Source organism: Lissotriton vulgaris, chromosome 2_1 (genome assembly GCF_964263255.1).
Source record: "Lissotriton vulgaris chromosome 2_1, aLisVul1.2, whole genome shotgun sequence".
NCBI classification, from domain to species: Eukaryota; Metazoa; Chordata; class Amphibia; order Caudata; family Salamandridae; genus Lissotriton; species Lissotriton vulgaris.
Genome location: NC_141687.1, coordinates 151,139,641 through 151,166,955, shown reverse-complemented (window position 1 = coordinate 151,166,955; position 27,315 = coordinate 151,139,641). Strand labels below are relative to the sequence as shown.

At 46.6% G+C, this 27,315-nt stretch overlaps 1 protein-coding gene across 2 annotated transcripts in view; it reads left to right on the top strand.

The window, feature by feature from the left end:
- Positions 1-14,653: 14,653 nt before the first annotated feature.
- The window catches only part of CLIP2 (CAP-Gly domain containing linker protein 2), a 385,636-nt gene continuing 372,974 nt past the window's right edge, over positions 14,654-27,315 (top strand). For both annotated transcript variants that reach the window (XM_086954601.1, XM_086954599.1), the window contains exon 1: positions 14,654-14,873. In XM_086954601.1, the coding sequence (XP_086810727.1) occupies positions 14,759-14,873 (115 nt within the window). In that variant the 5' untranslated portion in view covers positions 14,654-14,758. The remainder of the gene's footprint in view (positions 14,874-27,315) is intronic.

Genomic DNA, 27,315 nt, shown 5'->3' with positions numbered 1-27,315 from the left:
ACATCCCGAACTGCTAGACCATGTGTCCTCTGAATGCTGCATAAACAAAGCCACCTATGCAAAATCAAATGACATTGAAAAGGCAGGCAGGGGGCTGCTCCCTAGTACTCAGTGCCTTATCACTACTTGGCAATCTCATGCCACAATCTTTGTTGATTTTGCAGCAGATATACAGCTTCTGTGGTGACATCATCTACTTAATAAACCCCTTCAAGGAACCGATGACCTCCACTCTGTACAAAATGAGTTTCTAATTATGAATTCTCAAGGCCTGCCAATTTTTAGCCAATGCATTTGGCTCTGGAGTCAATATGATTTGATTCTCTTGTCTGAGCGTAAAATACTTGATCAATCTCAGAATTTATTTTTAGAAATTAGGAAGTGATTTTAGAGAACAATACAGTGCTGCAGTTGAAAACAAAGCTGTGTCATCAAGAGCATGGAGGTGTTTCTGCTCAGACAGCACACCACCAGTTGTCTTTCATGGGCTGTGTCGTGTGTTCCTATGCCAACTACCAGAAATGAGGCCTGTGTATATTCCTCTCCATGTAAGGGAACCCAGCACCATAATTATTTATAAAGAAACCTTAGCAAAGCAAATCTGGCTTGAAGGTTGAGGTGTAAAAAGTAGCCTGCAGAACTGAAGAAACAAAATAAAGACTGGGTGCTTTCTGTATATGATGCATTTACGAAATAAAGAAGGTAATGATTCTGTGTTGAGATGTAAAATAGTCCCACATGCATTGCAGTGCTAGCACTCATTGGAGGAGTAATAATACACCAATCGGCCAATAGCACGAAGTGAGACTGCTGTAGTCCTCTGCACCCAGCCAAAGCTCATTCATTCCATGTGTATTATATAGAGTTGTAAACAATGGATTTTACAGGCAGCTGTGCTGTCAAGTCAGACCTAATGAGTCTCAAGCCGTACCCTGCCACACTTCAAAGTCAATGCACCCGTAGGGGGCTGTCAGGTGTACGTCTAGCCCTCACACACGTTTTTAAACAATAATTCACTGCAGAATTAATGCGAGCAGGCAGGTTAACTCGTTGACTGCCGTTACGAACTGCAGCATTTTAGCTGAGTATTATTTTTGCAAACAAGCAAAGCCTCACCCACCCACCTTGGGCTTAAGCTAACTTCAAAATGAGAAATTCTAAGGTGGCGTGGAACCCGCAGGGACGCGTGTTGTGTATTTCTTCTCACATGAGCTTGGGAGAGTAATGATCTTCGTTTGTATCAAAGGAGCATCTGCAAAGCCTTCTGAGAGTAGAAATATAGATCTTGCTGCAGAGGCAGCCACACCCACATCAGAATCAAGAGGTGGAAATGAGGAATGCCTGGCCTACAAGGGGGTTTCTAGAGTCAGAGGCAGTGCTTAATTTGAGCTGGGGGTTTCTGATGCTCGGTACCAGAACTTAATTGGCAGCACGAGCTCTAGCAAAAGTCCACCACATGGTGGCGCTGTCTGTTTAACTCTGAAAGGAGCACAGCAACTGTAATTATTAAGTCAATATACATTGAAAATGAATAACACCAGGCTCTCTTGCCATTAGTATAGCCTTAGTCTGTTGTCAGACTTGTAGGAGTGGTTAGTAGCTATGTTGGGCCTGTCGCTGGCAGGGCATGGATGGTGCAGGCTGCAGTGGCCTTCCGAGCAGGACCCTGGCACTTAAATTTTTACAAATTAAACACTGCAGAAAGGACCCTGAAGCTGAAGGACTGAATGCAGCATGATTCCCTCCCATCAGGCCGGCACTTCTTCAAGGCGTGGTAAGGCAGCTGTCTTACAGCGCCGCCTACTGGCAGTGTTAGATTACTGCCAAAGACTAGCAAAATTGCCCTTTTCAGAATATTTTGGAATGCTACAGCAGGCAAAATGGTACTTTGACCTCCTGCATTTTGTGAGGAATGCCTTCTCTAATCATCTTAGAACAGTTGGTTGTGTTGCATTTAGATGAATGAACAAATGTAGACTCTAAGGGCAAGATGTACTATTGACTGCTTGAAAAATACTTGTCGCAATTACAACTGGTATTTTTACGAGTAAATAATTCTCCAAAACAATCTATGTACAACTAGGCAGGCTCAGAAAATCCGGATTTAGAGTGGGTCTCAATTTGACCTACCTTGTTAATATTCACGTGCTAGCTTTCAAATTGCAACTCACACTGATTGGAGGCCATCACAGGGATGGTGGCCAGATTTTGTCAGGAAACCACAATGTATTGATTGCCTTTCAGAAAAGCAAAGTTTTTTTGTAAATGTAGCTCATTATTCTTTAAAGGAAATAGGGCTGTGTTTAATGAGAAAAGTTTATTTTTGTGTTTGTTCGACATTCGCAATTGGCCCTATGAGCACTGCCTATTTCCCAATAAGCAGTTTTTTAAAATTCACAAAGGGGAAGAGGCTACCACCCAACTTGGGAATCGTTAAAATGTAAAAGTTTTACGACCAGATTTCAGTCCCAAAACATTGATAGATATACCGATATTGTAGTTGGGAAGGGACTCCTACATCACGCCCCTCCCAGATGCTGAACCACTATCCATTCGGAATACAATTTTAGGAGTCTGAAAACCTTTCCCGACTCCTAAAATAGCATTAGTGCAAAACAAGAGCATTTTAACAGTGTAAAACACTAAACCGCAGTATTTAGAGCCCTTATAGTGCTTTGTACATCCGGCCCATAGTCCACTCACTCAACAGAGTACACTGCCTCTATGAGCTGATCAATAGCACTCAATCACACTTAACAACTCCGAAGAGCATTGGCTTACGCTCTTTGTTTAGAGCTATGAAACTAGATGTAGGCCTAAGGGGGACAAGAGAGTACGTTCCCTTCTAGAGCCACCAGTGTCTTCTGTCCAACCTCTGCCCCAGAGGTTTGTTTTACATGCGCAGAAACATGGTCGCTTCTCTCGCTACTCATGTTATTCCGTTGATGCTGGAGTTAAACTATGGATGCTTGTGTTCGGTTCAGGATGCGGGGGGGTTTCTAGGTGCTGTTGTCTACTCTGGGTGCAAGTGTTCTGCTTCAGGTGCAGGATTTCTATTAATCGTGATGGAGTTCCACTCTAGTTCTAGTCTAGCGTTTGGGGTTTCTGTTTAATGCCGGCCCTCGGCTCTTGATGTTGATTTGTTTTGCTCCTGATACGGAAATCCTTTTCTGGATCCTGACATTGTTCTCCAGAGGTTGGAATTCCACTTTGGATTCTGGAGTTTCGTAGTAGGTGCTGGAGTTCCACTCTGAATGCTGGTTTCGTCTGTGGGTGTTAGCGCCGTACTCTGGATGATGAGGTATTACTCTGGATGCTGGACTTTGGTATTTCACCCTACGTGAGCTGTTCTCTCTGGAAATTGTTGTAGTGTTCTGGTTGCTGGTGTTCTGCTCTGGAGGCTGGTGTTCCACTCTGGATATCAGTGTTTTTTTCCCCTGGATCCTGGTGTTCTTCTCTGGAAGCTGATAATCTGCTCTGGATGCTGGAAATCACTGTGTATGCAATGCCGGAGATCACTCTGAATGCAATGCTGGAGATCACTCTGTATGTGATGCTGGAGATCACTCTGGATGCTGGATTGTTTCTGTATGCTGGAATTGCTCTCTGGATGCTGGTGTTCATCCCTGGAAGCTGGTACTCTGCTCTGGATGTTGGGGATCACTGTATGCAATGCCAGAGATCACTCTGGATGCTGGAATTGTTCTCTGGATGCTGGTGTTCATCCCTGGAAGCTGGTACTCTGCTCTGGATGCTGGAGATCACTCTGTATGCAATGCCGGAGATCACTCTGTATGCGATGCAGGCGATCACTCTAGATGCGGGAATTTCTCTCTGGATGCTGGTGTTCATCCCTGGAAGCTGGTACCCTGCTCAGGAGGCTGGAGATCACTCTGTATGTGATGCCGGAGATCACTCTGTATGCAGTGCCGGAGATCACTCTGTATGCAATGCCGGAGATCACACTGGGTAATGGAATTGTTCTCTGGATGTTGGTGTTCTCATGTGGAAGCTGGTACCCTGCTCTGGATGCTGGAGATCACTCTGTATGCGATGCTGGAGATCACTCTGGATGCTGGAATTACTCACTGGATGCTGGTGTTGTGAAAGGCAGCGAGTATTTTAAAACCCTCAATGCTGCCCGGTGCTGGGTTTCACCTCTAATTCACTTTGGGTTCGCTATCAAAATAATGAGGCAAGCACTGGAAACTGGAAGAAAAGAAAAAGGTTTATTTCTCATGAGGAGATCACGTCAACTGAAGACACCGGGATATCTGAGGGAGGTGTTCTGCTCATAACTCCTTTAGCTCTTCCGTTTATACAGGTTTGACACAATGCATTTGTTTTATCAACATGGTTACGCAAGCTTGGAGTCCCCGCCCCGGGCAGGTTGCCACACAAGCCCAACAGTAATTCTCTTCCCACCCAGGTCAAATAGACAATCTTATCTTGCAGCTGGACCCTGCTTCAGGGTATTAAACATGCAAGACCGGCCAGATCTAAGAGTCCGTTCTGTTGATAAAAACAGGTCCCATTGTTAGTAAAAACAAGTCTTGCTGTTTGCAGTGCAATAAATCATGTTTGCAAGGGTCTTTTTGGTATTTGGAACCTGTTTGTGTAACTAGGTGCAGTGAGAGGTAAAGTGTCTAAGGGTTTGCCTGTAAACAGAGATGAGAGGAAAAACGAGTTTATGGCAGCAAGTGGCGCTGAGGGTTGTCGGGGCAATAGAGTTTATAGCCCCCAGCACACATACCAGGTCGGTCAGAGGGATGCTAGTAAGGGCAGGGGGAAACAAAGATGACCAACAGAGTACAAAATGGCTGCAATAGATTAAAATGACTGCAGCGTATGTGCACATAGAAATTTCCACCAGACAAGATGGCCCAGGTAATGTTCACGATTGTCATTTCGCTTTTAACTGTGTTTATCCCTGGAAGCTGGTACTCTGCTCTGGATGCTGGTGACACTCTGTATGCGATGCCGGAGATCACTCTGGATGCTGGAATTGTTCTCTGGATGCTGGTGTTCATCCCTGGAAGCTGGTACTCTGCTCTAGATGCTGGAGATCAATCTGTATGCGATGTCTGGAGATCACTCTGTATGCAATGCAGTAGATCACTCTGGATGCTGAAATTGCTCTCTGGATGCTGGTGTTCATCCCTGGAAGCTGGTACTCTGCTCTGGATGCTGGCGACACTCTGTATGTGATGTTGGAGAACACTCTGGATGCTGCATTGTTCCTGGATGCTGGAATTGTTCTCTGGATGCTGGTGTTCATCCCTGGAAGCTGGTACTCTGCTCTGGATGCTGGTGATCACTCTGTATGTGATGCTGGAGATCACTCTGTATGCTGGAATTCTTCTCTCGATGCTGGTGTTCATCTATGGAAGCTGGAGCTCACTCTGTATGCGATGCCGGAGATCACTCTGTATGCGATGCAAGAGATCATGCTGGATGCTGGAATTGTTCTCTGGAGGCTGGTGTTCTCATGTGGAAGCTGGTACTCTGCTCTGGATGCTGGAAATCATTCTGTATGCGATGCTGGACATCACTCTGGATGCTGGAATTGCTCTCTGGATGCTGATGTTCATCCCTGGAAGCTGCTACTCTGCTCTGGATGCTGGCGATCACTGTATGTGATGCCGGAGATCACTCTGGATGCTGGAATTGTTCTCTGGGTGCTGGTGTTCTCATGTGGAAGCTAGTACCCTGCTCTGGATGCTTGCGATCACTCTGTATGCGATGCAGAAGATCACTCTGGATGCTGGAATTGCACTCTGGATGCTGGTGTTCATCCCCGGAAGCTGGTAGTCTGCTCTGGATGCTAGTGTCACTCTGTATGCGATGCAGGAGATCTCTCTGGATGCTGGAATTGCTCTCTGGATGCTGGTGTTCATCCCTGGAAGCTGGTACTCCGCTCAGGATGCTGGAGATCACTCTGTATGCGATGCCTAGATCACTCTGTATGCGTTGCAGGAGATCATGCTAGATAATGGAATTGTTCTTTGGAATCTGGTGTTCTCATGTGAAAGCCGGTACCCTGCTTTGGATGCTGGAGATCCCTCTGTATGCAATGCTGGAGATCACTCTGGATGCTGGAATTGCTCTCTGGATGCTGGTGTTCATCCCTGGAAGCTGGTACTCTGCTCTGGATGCTGCCGTCAATCTGTATGTGATGCCGGAGATCACTCAGGATGCTGGAAGTGTTCTCTGGATGCTGGTGTTCATCCTTGGAAGCTGGTTCTCTGCTCTGGATGCTGGAGATCACTCTGTATGCAATGCCGGAGATCACTCTTTATGCAATGCTGGAGATCACTCTGTATGCAATGCCGGAGATCACTCTTTATGCAATGCTGAAGATCACTCTTTATGCAATGCTGAAGATCACTCTGTATGCAATGCTGGAGATCACTCTGTATGCGATGCTGGAGATCACTCTGGATGCTGGAATTGTTCTCTGGATGCTGGTGTTCATCCCTGGAAGCTGGAACTCTGCTCTGGATACTGGAGATCACTCTGGATGTGATGCTAGAGATCACTCTGTATGCGATGCAGGAGATCACACTGGATGCTGGAATTGCTCTCTGGATGCTAGTGTTCTCATGTGGAAGCTGGAACCCTGCTCTAGATGCTAGAGATCACTCTGTATGCGATGCCGGAGACCACTCTGTATGTGATGCAGGAGATCACACTGGATGCTGGAATTGCTCTCTGGATGCTAGTGTTCTCATGTGGAAGCTGGTACTCTGCTCTAGATGCTGGAGATCACTCTGTATGGGATGCCAGAGATCACTCTGGATATTGAAACTGTTCTCTGGATACTGGTGTTCATCCCTGTAAGCTGGTACTCTGCTCTGGATGCTGGTGACACTCTGTATGCGAGGACGGAGATCACTCTGGATGCTGGAATTGTTCTCTGGATGCTGGTGTTCATCCCTAGAAGCTGGTACTCTGCTCTAGATGTTGGAGATCACTCTGTATGCGATGCCGGAAATCAATCTGTATGCGATGCAGGAGATCATGCTGGATGCTGGAATTGTTCTCCGGATGCTGGTGTTCATCCCTGTAAGCTGGTACCCTGCTCTGGATGCTGGAGATCACTCTGTATGCGATGTCAGAGATCACTCTGGATGCTGGAATTGTTCTCTGGATGCTGGTGTTCATCCCTGGAAGCTGGTACTCTGCTCCGGATGCTGGTGTCACTCTGTATGTGATGCCGGAGATCACTCTGTATGCTGGAATTGTTCTCTTGTGTTCTTACCTGGAAGCTGTTACTCTGCTCTGGATGCTGGTGTCACTCTGTATGTGATGCTGGAGATCACTCTGGCTGCTGAAATTGTTCTCTAGTTGCTGGATATCACTTTGTATGAGATGCTGGAGATCACTCTGGATGCTGGAATTGTTCTCTGGTTGCTGGATATCACTCTGTATGAGATGCTGGAGATCACTCTGGATGCTGGAATTGTTCTCTGGTTGCTGGTGCTCTGCTCTGGATGCTGGAGATCACTCTGGATGCTGTAATTGTTCTATTGATGCTGGATATCATTCTGTATAAGATGCTGGATATCATTCTGTATGAGTTGCTGGAGATCACTCTGGTTGCTGGAATTGTTCTCTGGTTGCTGGTTTTCTGCTCTGGGTTCTGAAGTGGACAGCTGGGTTTAGCCCTGGGTGCTAGAGCTCACTTTGGGTGCGGTGGTTCTTTCCTGGATGTTTGGTGACGTTGCTACGCTTTGAACTGCTGTAGCTCTGATCTGGATGCAGAAGTCTGGTGAATTCCTCTCTGAATTGCTGCTGTTTTTCTCTAGATCCTTGTTTTGTACTCTGGAAGAAGCTATTGTCTTCTGGCTTTCAGCTCTTGATGCTGTGGTTTCACTCTGTTTGCTGGGGAACAGGTGCATTTTCAACTATACGTGCAGGTGTAGGTCAGGTGTGCTGCTGTGAGTCACAGAATCACTGTGTGCTAACATTTACTCCCCCAGATGGACTTTACGACCATCTTAATCTGCAAGTAGGGCCTGTCTTCCATAGTCGTAAATTCAGGGTCAGTGGTGGGAACCTGGATATTCCCTTTGGAGGGTAGTGTAGCGGGCATTTGGAACATATCAAATACCCTCAAAGTGTATTGGTTTAACAGTGCATCTGTCGCCTGATCAACTGAAAATACCTTTTGGTAGTATTTCAACTATGTTGGTTGCACTGAGTACGAATTGTGACTGGACAAACTTTGTGTACTTCCACTGAAAAGGAGTGCTTCTCTTGCAGTTTTTGCTTTGTGGCAAAGGTTGTGCTCAACGGAGCAGGCCAAATAGCTGATCAAGGCTATAGGTCTGTGCTGTATTATGAAAAGCTACGATAAAGGCAGTATACCTTGCTTATGCATGGTATATGCATTCGTAAGAGCCAGTAAGCCTTTAAGGGTGGAGTATCCTTATAATATGATAAAGTCATAGAATGCATTGGTTTTGGTGTTGATTACCCCCCGTGACAAATCCTAAGTGGTTGAAGAATTGCACTTTAAAAATCTTTGTTATGCCATTTTAGGAAGGGTTGTATATTGTTTTGCCAGACGTCATTTTGTACATGTATGTAAAGGTATTACTACTGAGAGAGAGCCTTTGGTTCCCCCAATTGTTAATTTCCTTTACTAATGAGTTTGATTGGTCAGAAGGTGTGTACTTCTGCTGGAAAAGAGTGCTTGTGTTGCACTTTTTGCCTCGTGCGAAAGCTTATGCTTACCAGAGCAGGACTCAGTTGGTTACAGGAACAAGCCACTGACCTAGACTACAGGCCTGCTTGTTTTATAATGGAAAACCATAAGACGAAGGCAGCCGCCTGACTGCGTATTGTAAAAATCGCATACGAACACTATTAGGCTTTTGAGAGGGGTTTGTCATTACACTTTCTTAAAGCTTGTAGACAGGCATTTTTTTACAGGTAATTACACTTATTACCATTATAGGGAAGGGTGTTAGTTACCCCTCCTCCACCTTTGATAAACACTTCGAGTTGAAGGTTTGCAGTGTGATAATCCTCGTTACGCCCTTTACACAAGGGTTGTCTATTGTTTTGCCAATCGTAATTTTTTATGCATTTATAATTCTATCACTGTTCCTAATGGTTGCCTTGTTATGTGCAGTCTAGAGACCTCCGTTTATTATGACAACAAGTCTTTGATGATGGCTATAGGATTGATTGGTTAATTGGAAAAAAGCATGTAAAATACCATAGGTCTGATTGGTTAATAATAAAAGGTTCCGACAAAGGCCTGACCTCCTTATTTTGAAATGCATAATGTATTAAAGCCAATATTACATAAAAAGGGTAAACCAAATGGTACTGGGGCCTGGGTGAATAATGGTGCAATGTATAGTGGCCCCATTAATTAAGGCAAAACTACGTTTTGTAGATTAGAATCATATGATTAAAGGATAATCTGCAACAATGATTATGTCAGAAGCAAATGTTATTTAATCACATTGCCACATGAAAATTATTATTTTGCATTTAGAAAATTGATAATTTCATATATACACAAGGTGCCCAGCAGGACAGAGAAATAGGGGGATGGGTGAGTGAATTTGAAGTGAGGATGGTGTTCATGGTAAAGCAGGGAAAAAAGGGTGAAATCATAAGCCATTTTACAAACAAAATCGGGCTTATACTAATAAGCCAATGCTTCATGAACTTGCATACACGTAAAAAATCCCTATGCCCCGATTGTGAAACACAATAAATACAGTCTTGTTTCAAGGGCTAGCTGCAAGCAAGAGAAATGTCGACGTTTCGACCCCGAAATCTCAACGTAGGTTGATTAACACCTTACACAGGGGTCTTCATCAGGACAGTGGTGGGGAGGAGGGCACCAAAATCCTTCAATGAGGACAATGTAGATATAGGGCCAAGTAGCTCCTACGTGTAGAGTACGACAGCAACCCTCAATAATGCGGAACAAGTGTCCCTTCTAAGCGTAAATCATAACTAATGTTCGTTTCCTAGTAAACCATAAAGCTGCTCAATAGGATTCAGTCTCAAGTATCTGCTATAGATCATGTGGATCGTGTGGAGATAAGTTCAATATAGTGTCGCGATCTTCGGTGCGCAATGCAACAAAGTAATCCCTGGAACATTCAGAGACGGCCACATCAGCGAGTAGCGACTTGAGCACCGCTTGATTACGCTTGATTACTTTGTTGCATTGAGCACCGAAGATGATTTTGGGGTCGAAACATCGACATTTCTCTTCCTTGCAGCTAGCCCTTGAAACAACAGAGACTGTATTTATTGTGTTTCACGATTGGGGCATAGTGATTTTTAACGTGTATGCAAATTCATGAAGCATTGGCTTATTACTATAAGCCCGATTTTGTTTGTAAAATGGCTTATGATTTCACCCTTTTTTCCATGCTTTTCCCATGACCACCATCCTCACTTCAAATTCACTCACCCATCCCCCTATTTCTCTGTCCTGCTGGGCACCTTTTGTATGTATGACATTATCAATTTTCTAAATGCAAAAGAATAATGTTCATGTGGCAATGTGATTAAATAAGATTTGCTTCTGACATAATCATTGTTGCAGATTATCCTTTAATCATATGATTCTAATCTACAACATTTAGTTTTTCCTTAATTACTGGGGCCACTATGTATTAAAGCCAATAGGCCTTTAATGGACGTTTGCATTACACTGTTGAAGGCTTTAAACGTATACATGCATTTTGTTACATTAATCTCACTTATTAACTTATTAAGCAAGGGTTTTGATGTTGGCTCCCCGCCTTGAATAAACGCTTTGAGGGAGAAGGTTAGTACTGTGGTGCTGCGTGTTGGATCTTGTTAAGGGGCGAAGGGTCTACCATGCCCTTGTAATAAACATAAAACAACTCTACATGCATACAAATACATACAGTCATGTTCTTTGGACCAGCCCTCTTTTTTCTATTCAAGCGTCATTCTCATTCTGCTTCTTCATGGCAGCAGACTGCATGGGGTTGAACGGGCTTCCCACACATAGGCTGGCTGAAATCCCATACCCCTCTTAGTTTTAACAAAGTAGGTAGCTACAGGAATAAAATACCCAGAGTAGACTACACTAACTTTTTTTAGAATCACCACACGCCACGCTCACTACTTCACCGCTAGGGCCTCTCACACTCACTCAAACATCGGCCATGGAATAAAAGATCTCCAACAAAGTGTAGCACTGAGTGCTACCCGTCAGGCATTGCAGCGCCGGCTTGACGCAGGAGCAGGAAGCCGATGATGACACGAAGCAATCGGTTGGGAATGTGACAGTAGCCGCAGAACCAACCTGTTGTGTGAGGTTTCCCTAATTCCGACAAGGGACACCCGCCCCTGACTTCCAGATACAACCACCTTTCAGAGAGAGGAAGATAGTCCACTCTTCATTACATATATACCACCTCCAGGGGAACTTTGTGCAATTGTTTGGAATATAGCTCATTGGGACGTGCACACTGGACCCCTATAAATATTGTCCCCTTCCTGTCCCTCTTTTGTTGTTAACTAAGCAGACTGCATGGGGGCATGATTCAGCCCAATTCTTCCATTGGCTCTATTGCCCTCTGAGTAAAGGCATTTGTCCTAATCATATGTGCACATCCGCCTGAAAATTAGTGCATTCCATTGACTAGTGCTCAATCCTTGAGATTTCCATGTTTTAACTCTTATAAGATCCCACTCAATTTGTGTGTTCTACTTTTATTGTGAGTGTCCCGCAGCTCTTCAGACAGTACTACTGGACTGGCTATTTTCTAATTGTATCATCTGTAGGGTATCCTCGTTTCATGCTTCCAAGATGGTCACCAAGTTTAGAAGCATTATGCTGGCCACCATGGCTTAGTACAGCAGTCGTGAACTATACACTTTAGTATTGGAAGATGGCTGCCCAGTGCGATGTTTACTGAGCAGCTACCATGTAACGCTATTGTGCATAGTACATTATTTTGTTACTGCTCAAAGATACCCACACCTTGCTTCTAAATATTTCAGCTGCGCTGGGATTTTAAAACAATGATACACTGTGCACAACACCATTACAAAATGATCACTCGCTAAAATATTTACTTTTCTTTTTGTATTTCAGGCATGTGCCTGCCAAGTTTAGTTGATGGCATATTTTGTTTTCTACTTTTATTATTTTACTTCTGTATGCTTGAGGGATTTTGTGTGTCTGTTTTATTGCTGATGGGTAAATAGGTAAATGCAAGAAGGAGTCAGTGGGTGGAATAGCATTCGGCTGCTAGGCTGGTGCTTAAACTCCCCAGAAGATCTTCAGCCTCCTCCGCCCTGAGAACCCTCCACTGGTTGCCCTTGCACAAAAGGATCCTATTCAAGATCCTAACCGTGGCTTTCCGGGCATTCAACCATATTGGTCCCAAGTACCTAGTCAAACGCTATCCCCACTACAACCCACACAGGACCCTGAGATCCTCCAACAACAACCTTCTAACACTAGCTAAGTTTAACCTAAAAACCAAAGGGGGTAAAACCCTTACCCACCTATCCTCCAAAGCATGGAACGCCATGCCCCAGCATCTGAGATCCCTGACAAAGGAATGCCTATTCAGGAAACAACTGAAAACATGGATCTTCAGCTTATCGGACGAGTATGTGCGGGACACCATCTAATCCTGCCTAATTCTCTCCCTTCCGCCCACCTTCCAGTTAGCGCCAGGATGCTTCTTCCGAAGCGACAGTCGCGCTTTATAAATACCGTTTCCAATTCCAATTCCAATATATGTCTGAGTGCAAAAATGAGTGAGAATGCATACATAATGGTATATTCTGTGCCTGAACTCATCAGTGACTGAAGAGACACTTTCAGTTATAAACCAGACCTCCTGGCGTTGCCAATGCTTTTTTATAGGGTGAGCTCAATCCATGAGCGCTGTACATAAAACAGGAGGCAACGTCATAGGAAATGTAGAGTTGCAGAGCACAGCTCATGGGAGCTGTAGTGTACTGCAGTACGTGGCACAGGGAGCTAAATCCTACACGTGCAGGTAAATTACCAAATTAACTTGTGCACTTGGTGTAGATGGGAGGTCAAAGTGGCCCTGGCGGAGACATCATGGCCTAGAAGTCACACCAGGTGTGGGCAGTGGACACCTAAGCCACCGAGCTATGTTGCTGCCGGATTATAAAAGAGTAGCTGCGGATTGCAGGGGCTGCGGATTGCAGGGGCTGCTCCCAGCTCTTGGGTAACGAGGGCGAGGAGCAGTGGATTGGTGGAGGGGGCTCAGGCAAGTGGTGAGAGTGCAAGTATGCATCTCCGTCGCATAGGAGTCCATGACTACGAGTATGGTGTGAGCATTTACATCACTCAAGGCAAAAGAGAAAATTGCCTCCTGCAGCATGCCAATCATTTTCTGTGCCTTTTGCAGTGATTTGGCACAACCACTAGATGGTGCTGTAATACATCCACCTCACCTTGCCTTAAGAAAAGCACCAACCCTACATAATGTGGGAGGTTGCAGGTGATCATATGTCTTTCTGTTTTTGGAGAAGTGACCCTGGGTGTGGTGGGCAGTAGGACACATCAGTACCTTTGTCTTTTGGTTAGGATTGAATGTGGATCATGAGGTGTACATTGGTAATGCAGGTAGAGTTTGGTATTTTCACATTGCCCTGTGGCTCCACTCCTCCTTCCATTGCTGGTCCCTGGGGGCAGTGCGGGGTGGGAGTGGGGTCACCTTGCACTCATATTCAATATCAATCTGAAATTCTTGCATCCGTTCACATTTTGGTGGGAGCTTACTTTTGACACATTTTGATGTCCTCGACATGTTTCGGTGCCTCATCATATTTTGCTGCCCGTGCCCTTACACTATTGGTGGTAGATTCTTTGCTGACACAGTCCTCAAAGTGTGGTGCCAGGTCCTTGCCTTTTTTCGCTTCCACTTGGAGCTGGAAATCCATCTGTACAAGCAAAACTTCATCACCGAGAAACATCACTCTATCCTTTCCACATAGTTTCACCACAGTCAAACCACTGCCTTTACCACTCAACTGTCTGTTACCTTTCCCATCTCCATTCCCCTCTACGCTAGACATTTTTGAGTTTTTAGAGTCCAGGTACTAGTCTTTCGCTCCAGAGGAGAAAGCAATGTTTGGGTCTCTGTGCATTTGAGAAATCAGCGCATATCTTAGCCTCTCCAGGGGGTAAGAGAAGTGGATGAAGAAATGCTTGGTAAATGGAGTCAACAAGTTCAGATGATGGATCATTTTCTAAATACATTGCTACTGAGAATCTTTTCAATGAATGCATTACTGGAATGCTGTCTTCTGAAAGATAATAATTTCCATTTAGAAACTGTGTAATAGAATCTAGGGGGTGCTGCAGCACCTGCAGCCCCCTCTACTTCCAGCTCCAATGGCCGTTGGCTCATGTACGCGCGTTCCATTGCTATGTGGTTAGGTTCATGCTATATAAAGAATATACATATTGCTCTATGTACAGCAGCAGTCTTCCCGTCAGAGATGCTGCTGACAACATCTCTGTTATGATTTTGATCATCTGTGTCTATAGATTTCTGTACAATGCAGTCAGTGCGCTAAGCTGCGCCTAGAGGCAGTTCTCTGTAAATGTGATTCCTACTCATTCTTCTTATCCATCTTCCTCAGGTCTACGACTATGGAGGAGCACATGCGGCACGCGGAAGTCTGATGCGGTGACCCCACCGGATATCTGCAGAGATCCACCTGCACGCTTGACCATCACATAGGCCCAACGATGCTGAAGCCGAGCGGGCTTAAGATCCCCGGAAGGGGGAGCGCCAAACACTCGAGCCCCGCAGGGCGGTCCTCATCGGGGACTGCAGCAACAGCCAACACCGCCTCCAAAGATGGTGAGTGTTGGGCAGTGGGATGCACCTTATTTATTTAAATTTAACTATTTTTGCATTTTCCAAAAGCTCAAACATTACCCAAAGGCATTAGAGTGCTTTACAATAAACAAAGAGCATTATACTTGGCCCGGATTTACAAAGTAACAGTTTACAAAAAACACAGATCATCACATAAGGCACAGAATTTCAAGTGTTCATGGGGTAGCATGCGCTGCAGCAGTGAATAGGTTGGTAACTGGTGCAATGTTCCGGGCAGGGTCTAATTGAATGGAGCTCGTGTAGCAAATCTCAAGGTCTAAGCCATAGTGGTGAGAGAGCATGTTTCCACTGGGAGAGGCTAGCTAAGGTGTCTTTAGCTACAATGCTTTTGAAGGAGAAGGGCGTTCAGCTCTGTTTTGAAGATCGCCATCAAGGTGGTGGTGCATAGGTTAGGAGTTCCATATTTTGCCGCGTTTCCTGAGAAAAACTGTGCCATGAGGCATTCCTTTAAAGGCTGGGGGTCCTGGCACCAGTAGTTTGGCATTTCACAATGGTCTAGAGTCTGTAGGTATGTTGGCCGCCAGGTAACAGGAGTGGATGTGTGTAGGACCTTATGGGTGATACATGCAGTCTTGTATATGGCCATGGATTCAATGGGCAGCCAGCGGAGAGTGACCAGCATAAGTGTGATGTTTAATTCCTTTTGCCCCCCTAGATAAAACGCACTGCCAAATGTAGATTTGATTTCAGCGGGGTCACTTGGAGTAAAATACTTAGTACTGCTTTGAAGGCAACAGTAGGCAGCAATGCACGGGGGGGGGGGGTTCTCGGTACACGTGCACTGTGGCTGCAAAAGACATGCTTTTTTTGAAGAAACATGCATACAGACAAATGTGCTAGCTAGCCACGCACGAGAGCCCCCGTTCCATAGTGTGCGTATTGTAGGAATGTATTTCCATGTTACCTGTTAAAGCGCTCCACTGCCGCGCGCCTGGGTCAACGCTGCACAAACCACTAATGGTGCATAAGTTGGCACACCTGTGTGCTGCAGGGTATGATGTCGCCGTTAGATCAGTACACACTGGAGTGGCGCGTGAGGGACCTGAAAGACTGTCCCGGGTTGGGCACAAACGCCAAAAACGATAAAGAATATTATTTTTTCTCTACACTTTGTGGCTCATATTCTTCTCACTGATCTTCTACTACTGTTGTCTCAAATATGTCTTTATTTCTTTATTTTTAACGTCAATCTTTGTAGAACTGTGCTCACTAAAGGGTGCTTTTTTAGTGAATTGCTTTTAATAGTAACTTGTTTGTGTGCTATACAATATATCGCAGGTGTTACCATTAATCCAATGTAATGGGCCTCAATGTATCGAACTTGGAAGGATGAAAGCCTGAATCGGTCTTGCCGGAATTTCAATTTCAATTCTTGTCTTGTAGGTCACACCAGATATCAGCAGAACATAGCACTTAAAGCCGACTCATTTTGACCCTTGGTGGACCTTTGGGGGGTGCTGGAGAGCAAAGATTCACAACCCTTTGTTGGTCTGGGATTGCTCTGAAGGTGGGCAAGAAGCTTGAGCCAGGCTCGAGCCAGATGCCTGGCTCTGGCTGAGTTTATGGACCTCTCGGGCCGTCGAGACCGAAACGAGCTGAGCCTTGATGTGGCCTCTGTCTGCCACTGACCTGACCCTAGAATTAATGCCCCAAGAATTAATGGCAAAGCATTAACTTTTAATGTCAAAGGAGAGAAGAATGTGGTACCCATTCAGTGGCTGAACTGCACAATGTGAAACAAGAAAACCTGCAATCAAACCCAGCGTGCCCTCTTGACCAAATTTTGTGGCCCAAACAAATATTTTATTTCACCGAGCCTCCTTTTTCTTCATTATCATATATCGGGGCACCTTAAATGTGTGAGTTCAATTTGTTTGCTGTACAAAAACCTCTTATGTTTGATTTAATAGACTGATATTGCTCCGTGGCCACGCGGCAAACTATCAGTTTTAATGTCTGCCTCTCAGTGGGATGTGACGTAATCTGAGGTGCTAAGGTGAAGCAATTCCACGTGATAAAGAACTACACTTTTTGAATTTTGAAGAGAATTTATCATATATTTACTCAATCTTTGTTGCATTTTTTACATGTAAACATTTGTATGGCTTGGCTGGTGCTCTTCGAGCTTAGTCAGGCTCTTGGCTCGGCTCTGGCCTGTTCTGCTCATGTGTTGGCTCCATCATCCTCCGTTTGCTCCTTCCACGGCCAGACATCGTGGGATACTGGCGGCCACGCGAGGACCTACCACCTGAGGTTTGTGTGAGGGGGTGGATTGTGTGGACCCTGTGTTCGAATGGAAAAGATTGTTTATGGGCGAGGAGGTGCCTGGCAAAGCACCAGGGGGTGTGGGGCGTTGGACCCATCTCTGTGGTTACCTGTGTGTATTGCTACGGCTTGTTTGCACTGCCTCCTCTGTATAAGGCTGTGAGTGTTTGCTAAACATCTCTGCTGTCTGGGGCCGCACTCTTTACACTTCCTTTGTATGGCGTAATTCATTTTTTTAGGCAGTGCCGTAGCAAGGTCAGGTGGTACCCGGGGCGGAAAATGTATTGTCATCCCTGGCTTGACAAAACGGCAAAAATATGTGTTTTAAACACATTATTGCATCTTCTCAGTGATGACACCGCGGGCAGCCAGCACCCACCTTCCTACGCCACTGTTTTTAGGGAGAAAACCCTTCTGGTGAATTCCTTTCTGTGCTTTGGCAGTGATCAGTGGTAGAAGTGGGTGGGATCGGAAGGGCACGACGTGCCTGTTGTGAATCGTTCAAGAAGTTCACGCGTGGTGTAAATCCAAGTAGTTTATTTGCAGAGATAGGACAGCTTTAACATCCACAGTCAGCAGGACATCTCCAACTGTAAATCCAAGTAGTTTATTTGCAGAGATAGGACAGCTTTAACATCCACAGTCAGCAGGACATCTCCAACTGATCATACCTATTCACCACATTCTACATTACATGCTAAACATTCTACATGACCTATGATCATTCCAAGAATGATCTAATACTAGAATATAACAGTGCCCCTAGTTTTTAAATTTGACACAGTCCGTTCCCCTACTTCTGTATTTTAAAAATGCGTCCCAAGACGGCAGGAATGGTCCGAATTTAAACAATATTGTGCGATCGTCCAGCCCTGTGCTTTGCACATTAATTATGGCGTCTACAGTGGCCACAACCTCCTCCCTCTCATCCTCTGTACCTGGGGACAGGGGCCTGGAAAGCAACACTGTAGGCGTAATTAACCAGCACTCGAAAACGGCAACCTTTGGTGGCCGCTAGAGTGCTATTTACACCTAATTTAGCGAGGAGGCCCCTGCCTGCCCCCACTCTGACCTATACAATGGTCAGATCAGGATGCATTTTAGGCATCACACTTGCCCTCGTCTGCCCTTTATTTTCGGCCTCTGATGACCCCACAAAGAAAGGAAAAGCACTCCATGTAGAATTCCTGGCAGACAATGCCCAAACCTAGGCGCTTTAAAAAACAAGCATTTACAATGCAATAGGTCTCACATTTTCTAAACTTTGACCTATTGGTATTGTAAATGACAACACCTTATTGCACGTTTTTTTAAACATACATAAAAGGCATTGTCATTTACAATGCCAATAGCTCAAAATCTCGCGAATGCAAGACCTATTGTATTGCAAATACTTGTTGAAGTTTGTTTGATAAAATCTGCAAGTTTTGGATTATGTGTTGTCGAGGTCAACTACATTACTACTCAATCCAGTTCATTTTTTCTGGCTCGTGGAAGTGTGTGATTGTGCTGGTGTGGAGATTTCCCTCATAATTATGAAAAATAATTGGCCATCTCCTGCATAATATACAGCTCTGACCGAAAACAATTTTGTTTCTAGCTCGAGCCGATGTGAGATTCGTAAAAGAAAGCACCCAATGTGATGTCGCAAAGTGTTAGACATTTTGTAAAGCTTACCCAATCAACTTTAGTTACTGATTGCAGCATTCGAATTATATTACACTGGTAATAACGAATTGAAATTTACACCCTGGCCGTATTCATTAGTGTTAAAATAACATCATGGTAAACTAATAATGTCACAGGATGCTCTGTGTTATACCACATAGTTTGTCATTTTAATTTAGACAAGTATACTTTATAACCCGGATATCCTTTACCCTTTTACGGTGCTGTATCACCATAAGTCAGATGAGTGACATCTTCTGCTGTCCTTCTGGGACACGCACTGCTTTCATATTGCATCTTTGTCACGGTTTGTGACACTCATAGTCACCCTCACTTGCTTAGGGAGACCAGCAATAGCCGGTAAATATATATACTGAAAGGTGGGCCCACCGGGGAATAATGGTAACTATTCCAGCTGCATTAGTATAAGCAATACATGCATTCTGGGATCTGTGGTGCTAACATTAGCACTGCAAATTGGGTCTTCTTGTAAGTCTGTAGCGCATGGTGTCTGAGTTTAAATATGGTGTATCCATTGGTTGTATTAAATAACGTTATAAACTGTTACTGGTCAGTCAGTAAAATGCCAAACATTCAAAAAATTGGTATGTTTTGCTCTTTTTAGCCACACCTCTGACTCCGCCCACTGTCCCAATCCTCTGGTTATTTCCGCCTCCTGGTGCTCCATCCAGTTCCCCTACTTATTTTTTCCCACTTCGACCACTGGCAGTGATTCTTTTCCTCCACTATCCTGTCAGTTGCAGGTCCCGAACAAACTTCTCTTGAGATCTGTTTTCACATGAACCCTCGACCAAGGGTGAACCCTGGCCTTTGTATTGCTGCATTCAGGGCACGAGTCGGGGTACCACGCGGGTGGACGGCATCCCCCCACTTATTTCCGAGGGTTTTTCAGGGTGGACGCCATCCACCCTGCTAAATCAAAACCGCGTCCAACATTAAAAAAACGGGAGCGCGGCGCGCACAAAGAAAATAAAGCATTTCCGGGTGGGCGAGTGGCTGGCTGAATCCTGAAGTTACCAAGCACGCCGCTGGTCACCTCACCCCTGCCATTTGTCCGTAATTTTAACCGGGCACAGCTTGCCCCCACCTCCCTTCTTGACTCCGATGCTGTATGAAAGCTCAGATCCCCAGCAGGACCCTCGAGGCACAGCGGAATGGCAACCCTCACACCTTCAGCCCTTGATGAGCTGTTAAGAGGTGCTTGAAGGTGACAGAGGGGGGGCGGCAGCTTCGGAGCAGGAGGCATCCATTCACACGCAAACAACCCTGAATGCGTCTTGTATCTGCTATTTAGAAGGGGGCTCACACACAGGGCCGGACTGGGAACTGAAAGCAGCCCTGGCAAATTTTAAGACCAGCCCCCGTCCGGCGCGTAGCAGACCAGCCCCCGTCCAGCGTGAATATTTAACTTCAATATTTAGTTTTTGCTCCCTCGTTGATTTTAAATCCCCCGTGTCTTCCCTCCTACTACCTCCTGTATGCCTCTTATGTATTTAGGCTACTATAAATTGCAGGTCTGTCTGTCTTAATCTCTCTTTATTTTAAACCATATTCCAGCAACCATTTGCTTCTCCCATGAATCATCACACCTGAGTCATAAATGTCCCACAAGTAAATGCGGAATGGGTTATTTGAGAGCACAGGACTAATCCAAATTCCCAATCGACTGACCACCTGCTGACCACTAACTTTGGGCTCTGATTGGTAGCGTGTTACTCGTCATAGAGTACTTCAGAGCCTCATCATCAGGGGTAGTACTACTCACTCTTCGATGGTTTCGTCACTGCACAGAGTTTCGTGGTAAGGCTGACTAGGAGTCTCCAGCATTAGCACACCAGGACAGCTCGGGCAGTCTGACGCCTCCACCAGGGAAGAGACTGTCGAACACCCCCACTCCAGAGACCAGCAGAGAGTGCACCCCCAGTATCCAGACGGAGAATGGGCTGTCCGACTCCTCCACCTGTGAATGACAGCTCAGGGCTGACACCTGTATCTATGTGGAGGTGCGCCGCCTGGGCACCTGTCGGTGTGCCCAGGAGCACACTGTGCGCCGCCACCACCTGTGAGGGGAGCACAATCCAGTGACTCGAACTCTGGCCCGACAGCACCTGTGGTCAGACACGCCCTAGGGTCTCCCCATCCTTCCTAGTGAAAGAGGGAGGCGGGGCCTCGCACTGCCCCCCTCATGCACTCCCACGGCCGGCATCGTGTCCCGAGCCTGCCTCTGCGTGAGAAAGAGCCGAGCAAGAGGAAAGTGAATTAACTCTTGCATCGCTGCAGGCCCCCAAGCATAGAGCTGAAGAGGGGCTGACACAGGAGACTGACCATAGATAGGCACCGAGGGCCTTTGTTTCTGTAAGGCAACGCGGCCTGTCTACGCTCGGACTGGGAGAACCCTTCACCTCCCCACGGATGTGTGGTGATTTGGGGTTCACTGCGGCACCTCAACCCCCTATGGAAGGCAGCCAAGAACTGCCCTTTTAATGACACCAACTGGCATTCCTGCCCTGATAATGACCGCACCGGGACTGTAAACGTTCGACAGATGCCCAAAGAGCTCCCATTAGCGGATAAAATGCGGAGTTATGGAATATGACCCTGAGGCAATTGGCCTTTCGTTTAATAAACCACAATAAATAACACTTCCCACAGAAATAAGGTCGACTCTGCCGGGTCTCTGTCATCCGGTGATATTTTCTGATTGCATTATAAATATTTACTTAACCTGGGAAATGCGTGTGTGCCCAGGGGCGTTTTCAGGGCCATATTGCATTTGCATTCAGGACAACACCGGACAGTGTTCGCATTTGAAGCACTATTTGTACCTTGCCTCGCTGCTCAGACTCAGTTTTGGGAAGTTTGAAATGGGAAACACGTAGGTCTAACTGACCGCTGGTATTGTGACTTCCCCTCACAGCAAGAGCAGATCAGATAGCCTTATCGATTACTGGTGAGTGGACAGGGCAATGCATATTGTGACAGTCACAGCAGGCAGAGAGCTGAATTACTTACTAGGACAGCCCTGGTTGTGCGCAAAGAATGTCAATAAAATAATATATGGCAATAAGTATCGTGGCCTAATATATCATTATAAAGATATGTCCCATTGAATGTAGATTTTCTAATATTAACTACGAAGGGGTGATGCCAGTAGTGGCTGGCAGGCAATGACACTGCCCCCTTGGTACTGCCACTGCTGCTCACGTAAGACAACCACAAGAGCCAAACATTAGTGACACGTAAATTGAAAACACCCTTTCCAGACAGCCCACTTCACGAAGAGGCCACACACACATCCATCCACACGCGCACACACACGTTCATCGACACAAGAAGCCTGAACTCCAGCCACTTCGAATCACTGTTTGTTCTAAGTCGAGTCTCCCCTCAATATGAATCGCATATCCAGACGCTGACTCCTTGCTGGCTGGGCCTAGCTAGTAAGTGTCACGTAGGGGCTGCCTAGGCCGTGGTAGGCCCGTCCGACACTATTGCCAGGCAGGCGTGCGCAGAGTTGAAATGACGGGGCTGACAGACAGTAGGAGCACTGTCGGAAGAGACGACCCGACCCCGGACGACTAGTTGGCTCACCATACCATGCAATGCAACCAGGCCTGCATGCAACAACAAACCACAAGTCCTCTGTCCTGTCCACCTCCGCTCCGTCGTCCACTGCCACCAGGGCCTGCCTGGTCAAGTTAGCGCTGGAGATTGGAGAAGCAAGCTGCTTGCTTCTTTACTTTCTCGGGGGGCTGCGCTGGGCGGGCAGAAATTCAAACTGCGTCAAAGCAACACTCACCTCACTCAGGCGACGCCGGCGCCCGTCGGACGGTCAGTGAGGTCACGGTCGGACGGTCGGTGGGCGACACAGGGGGGTCGGGCTAGGCCTAGGCGGCGCCGGGCTAGTAGCCAGCAGGACACTAGAATAAAATTAATTTATGGGCCTGGCGGGACGTGTGCGCACCGACTGGCTGCAGGCTGCTCACTCCTCTCGTCAGTCACGCGCACTAAATTGCCAATGCGCATGCGGGAGGAGGAGAAATTACACCAGCCGCACCCTAGTGAGGCGCGCAGACGCGGCAGAGGAGGGAGGGGGCAGGCATAATTCTGCGTGCTACGCACAGGCACCTCCCCCATCCTCCTCTATTCTGTATTTGTTTACTACTATTAGGCGGCTAAGTAAAGCGGTTACGGACGGGGTCCGTGGACCGTGATGGACCCGACTTAGTTACTGTGGGGGGGGGGGGGGGGGGGGGGGGGAGTGTCTTTCGTGCAGGCAGAGGCAGGCAGGCCTGCTGCCTGCAATGCAAATTATACGCGAGTGCGCACTGCCGGGCTGCCGGCCACTGCCGATTTAAAGCCTGTGACCACACGCTGTGCCGCCGCGGGGGCAAAACCGGCCCCCAGACACAAAACCGGCCCCCTTTTCGTAAAAACCGGCCCCCAAAACCCTCCAGCCGACCGGGGGATTGCCCGGTGCCCAGAAGCGCCAGTCCGGGCCTGCTCACACATTCCATTTCTACCCAGGGCCCCAAACATCCTAGACTCGGCCAGATTACACCCCCGATTACACAGAGGCAGCATCTGCTTCTCTTCACAGAGCTTAATTACTGTCACTAATTTGTAAGCAAACCTCGGTTCTTCAGACATGCATAATGTAATACAATAAAGAAATGGCACAATCGCACCCACACTGATTAACAAAGTATGGAGGACAATCAGTTCTCTTAGAGTATCTCCTGTTGTATTGTGCAGGAGGGGGCGAGAAGCCCAAGATACTAGAATACTGCATGCCCACCCCTGTGCCCACCCTGGTGGATCACGTTCCCTCTCCTGTGATGACTCCTGCTCCTGTCCCCCCATGTTGTGGCTCCAGTCCACCCCCGCCTGTGATGGCTCTTGTCCCCCCCTGCGGTGGATCCTGTCTCCGCTTTGGGTGGCTTCTGTCCCAGTCCTGGAACGGCCCCTGCAGCGAGGGTGAAGTTCTTGATGGACCTCTTCTCAAAAGGGCTCAGCTCAAAATTAATATGGAAAGGTGGGCGTGTAAGTAAGTGAAGGGATGTGTGAATGGCTGGATGAATTAGTGAAAGGGTGAATGGATGAATGAAAGATTGAATAAATGGATAATGAGAGAGGATACATGGATTGACGAGTAAGGGGAAGGATGGAGAGAAAATGTAAATAGCTGGATGTATGGGTGGAAGGGTAGCTGGGTGATTGATGAGGGGGAAGATGGATGAGGGGAAGGATGAGGGATGGAGGGGAAGGATGGATGGATGAGGGAAAGGATAAATGGATGAGGGGCAGGATGGATGGATGGATGGAGGGGAAGGATGGATGGATGGAGGGGAAGGATGGATGGATGAAGGGCAGGATAAATGGATGGGTGAGGGGAAGGATGGATGAAAGGAAGGATGGATGAGGGGAAGGATGAAGGATGGATGGATGAGGGGCAGGATAAATGGATGGGATGGATGGATGGGTGAGGGGAAGGATAATGGATGAGGAGAAGGATGGATGGATGGATGGATGGAGGGGAAGGATGGATGGATGAGGGGCAGGATACATGGATGGGATGGATGGATGGGTGAGGGGAAGGATGGATGAAAGGAAGGATGGATGAGGGGAAGGATGAAGGATGGATGGATGAGGGGCAGGATAAATGGATGGGATGGATGGATGGATGATGAGGGAAAAGGATGGATGGATGATGTGGGGAAGGATGGATGGATGATGAGGGGATGGATGGATGGATGATGAGGGGAAGGACAGATGGATGGATGGATGGATGATGGGTGGGTGAAAGGATGGATGGATGGAGAGTGGGTGAAGGGATGGATGGATGGATGATGGGTGGGTGAAAGGATGGATGGAGAGTGGGTGAAGGGATGGATGGATGGATAAGTGGGTGGGTGAAAGGATGGATGGATGATGAGTGGATGGGTGAAAGGATGGATGGATCAATGATGAGTGGGTGGATGAAAGGATGGATGGATGAGTGGGTGGGTGGATGGTGGGTGGGTGAAAGGATGGATCAGTGGATTGGATGGTGGGTGGGTGAAAGGATGGATGAGTGGGTGGGTGGATGGTGGGTGGATGATGGGGGGTAGGTGGATGAGTGAAATGATGGATGGATCGATGGATTGATAAGTGCAAGGGTGAATGAATGGACATATGAGTGAAAGGGTGGGTGTAAGGATGGATGAGTGAGTGAAAGGGAGGGTAGATGGACAAAAGGATGAATAGATGTGTGAAGGAGTGAAATGATAGATGGATGAGTGAAAGGGGCAATGGATGGATTCATGAGTGGATGAGTAGATGGATGGATGGGTGGGTGGATAGATGGATGGAAGGAAGGCTAAGTGAAAGGGTCGATGGAGAGAGAAAGGGAAGATGGATGGATGACTAAAAGAGTGGATGGGTGGAAGGATTAGTAAGTGAAAGGATGGCTGGATTGGTGAAAGGGTAAATGGCTGAATGGATGAGTGAATGGATGGATGGGATGAAGAGTGGATGGATAAGTGTACAGATGGATAGGGTGAAAGGGTGGATGGATGGATGGATAATTGAGGATGAGTGAAAGGATGGATGAGGGGATGGAAGAAGGGATGGATGAGTGAAATGATAGATGGAAGGATACATGATGGATAGGTTTTCAAATGGTTGAATATCTTTGGAAATGGCTGGGCTTACTTATATACTATTGCGCGACCTCTGATGTGTCTGTAAAACGTACCTATTGTCCTAAAGTTTTGTCCTGAATTTTGACCTCCTGTCCTGAATTTGTGTCCTGAATTTTGACCCTTTGTCCTGAATTTTTACACTCACCGTCCTGAATTTGCACCAATGCCAGTTGGTCACCCTAATTCTTTGTGCGGTAGAACCGAGGCTCTTTAACACAGCAGCATGAGAGTTACGAGAGAGAAACCTGGCAGAGTGCTGCCAAAGAGCTCTCCCACTCAGAATATTTCATTATTCAAGTGATCGTGAACAATTAAGGGTAAACTGAGATGTGGGCGAGTATTTTCAATCCGGTGGATTGCTTCTAGCAAAAGGGCAATACGAGCAGTGTGGGAGTCATAATGTCTGAAATAACAGATGAACAGAGTATCAGGCTTTAACTGTAAGTGTGCACCTTGCATTTTTTTTATCTCATGGTCACAGTGTATTATACTTGTTAATAAATGTAAATGTCGTGTTCTAGGTAGCGTAATAAATTTTATAGTTTTGATAATCACTATTGTAGTTTCTAGTATGTGCTTTTCTTCGGCTTTTTTCAACACACTAATTCTACTTTTGTTCATGGTCCCATGTTTTAGTACGCCTAACTTACAGCACTTAATGGTTTGACTAATGTAGTTGTACGCCAAACTTCATCCACATTTGGGCTGCTAATTCCTCCATACAGGGACCTTAAGTCACAGGCTTAAGTACCAAGCAGCTTCAATTGTTAAATCTTGCAATATATGCAAACGATAGATCTGCCTTACAGGCGATGTCACTTCCTGTTGTGATGTTACTTCCTGTCGTGATGTCACTTCCTGTCGTGATGTCACTTCCTGACGTGATGTCACTTCCTGCCGTGATGTCACTTCCTGTGACCACGCCTACCTTGGAGAGTCCCCCCACTTCTTTTTTTAGGACTTGTGCCCTGGCTGCATTGGACAACACGTTCACAAACTCACAACAGGGTTGTGCGCTACCCAGACTAGTTCACCACAGGGTTAGTTCTCCGATCTAAATGACACTTAATATTCCACGTTTCAGTTGTGAGTCACATTACACGAGGTCATGTTTACGTACGTGATTTGACCATTATCGCAAGATGTTGAAGCGACGCCGGGACTCGGTCCTGGTTCACCAGATCCAAAGTCAGTTGCTCTGGCCGTTAGGCCACATCTCTTCGTGCAGAGTTGTGTCTCGGTGTGTTACTCAGCATGGCCCGTGCATTGCTGCCCGGAACACCCTTGAGAGAACGGCGCCCCCGGCTCTGTATCTAAGATTTGGCCCCCCGAGAGCCTGCACGTGTGCTCTGAAAGGATGTCACTCACCATTCATGGTGAAAGCGCATTAGTGCCATGCTCACCGCATCCCTGGCGCGGGAACCTCTGCGCACCACTCGCAGCCTCTTAATTTTATTTGAAAAAATAAGGGATCGGGGCGGGTGGTGCTCTATAGAAATGTCTTCAGCCAGTTTCCGCCTGAAATAACTCATATTTTTTAGGGCTGATGAAATAAAGGCCATTTTCGGAGATCTGAAAGGAGTTATAGTAGAAAAGAATCATCATTTTTGGCATCGTTCATGTGCACGTGGGCGGGTGTCAACCGTCTGCGGTTAATGCTCTGATTCTTTCCAGTCAGGCTGGGGTTCATTCCAGGGCGGAAGTGCTTCCTGGTGTAACTGAGCCAAGGCCTCTCTGGCGGGGATTCCCGCCTATCACCACGCCTG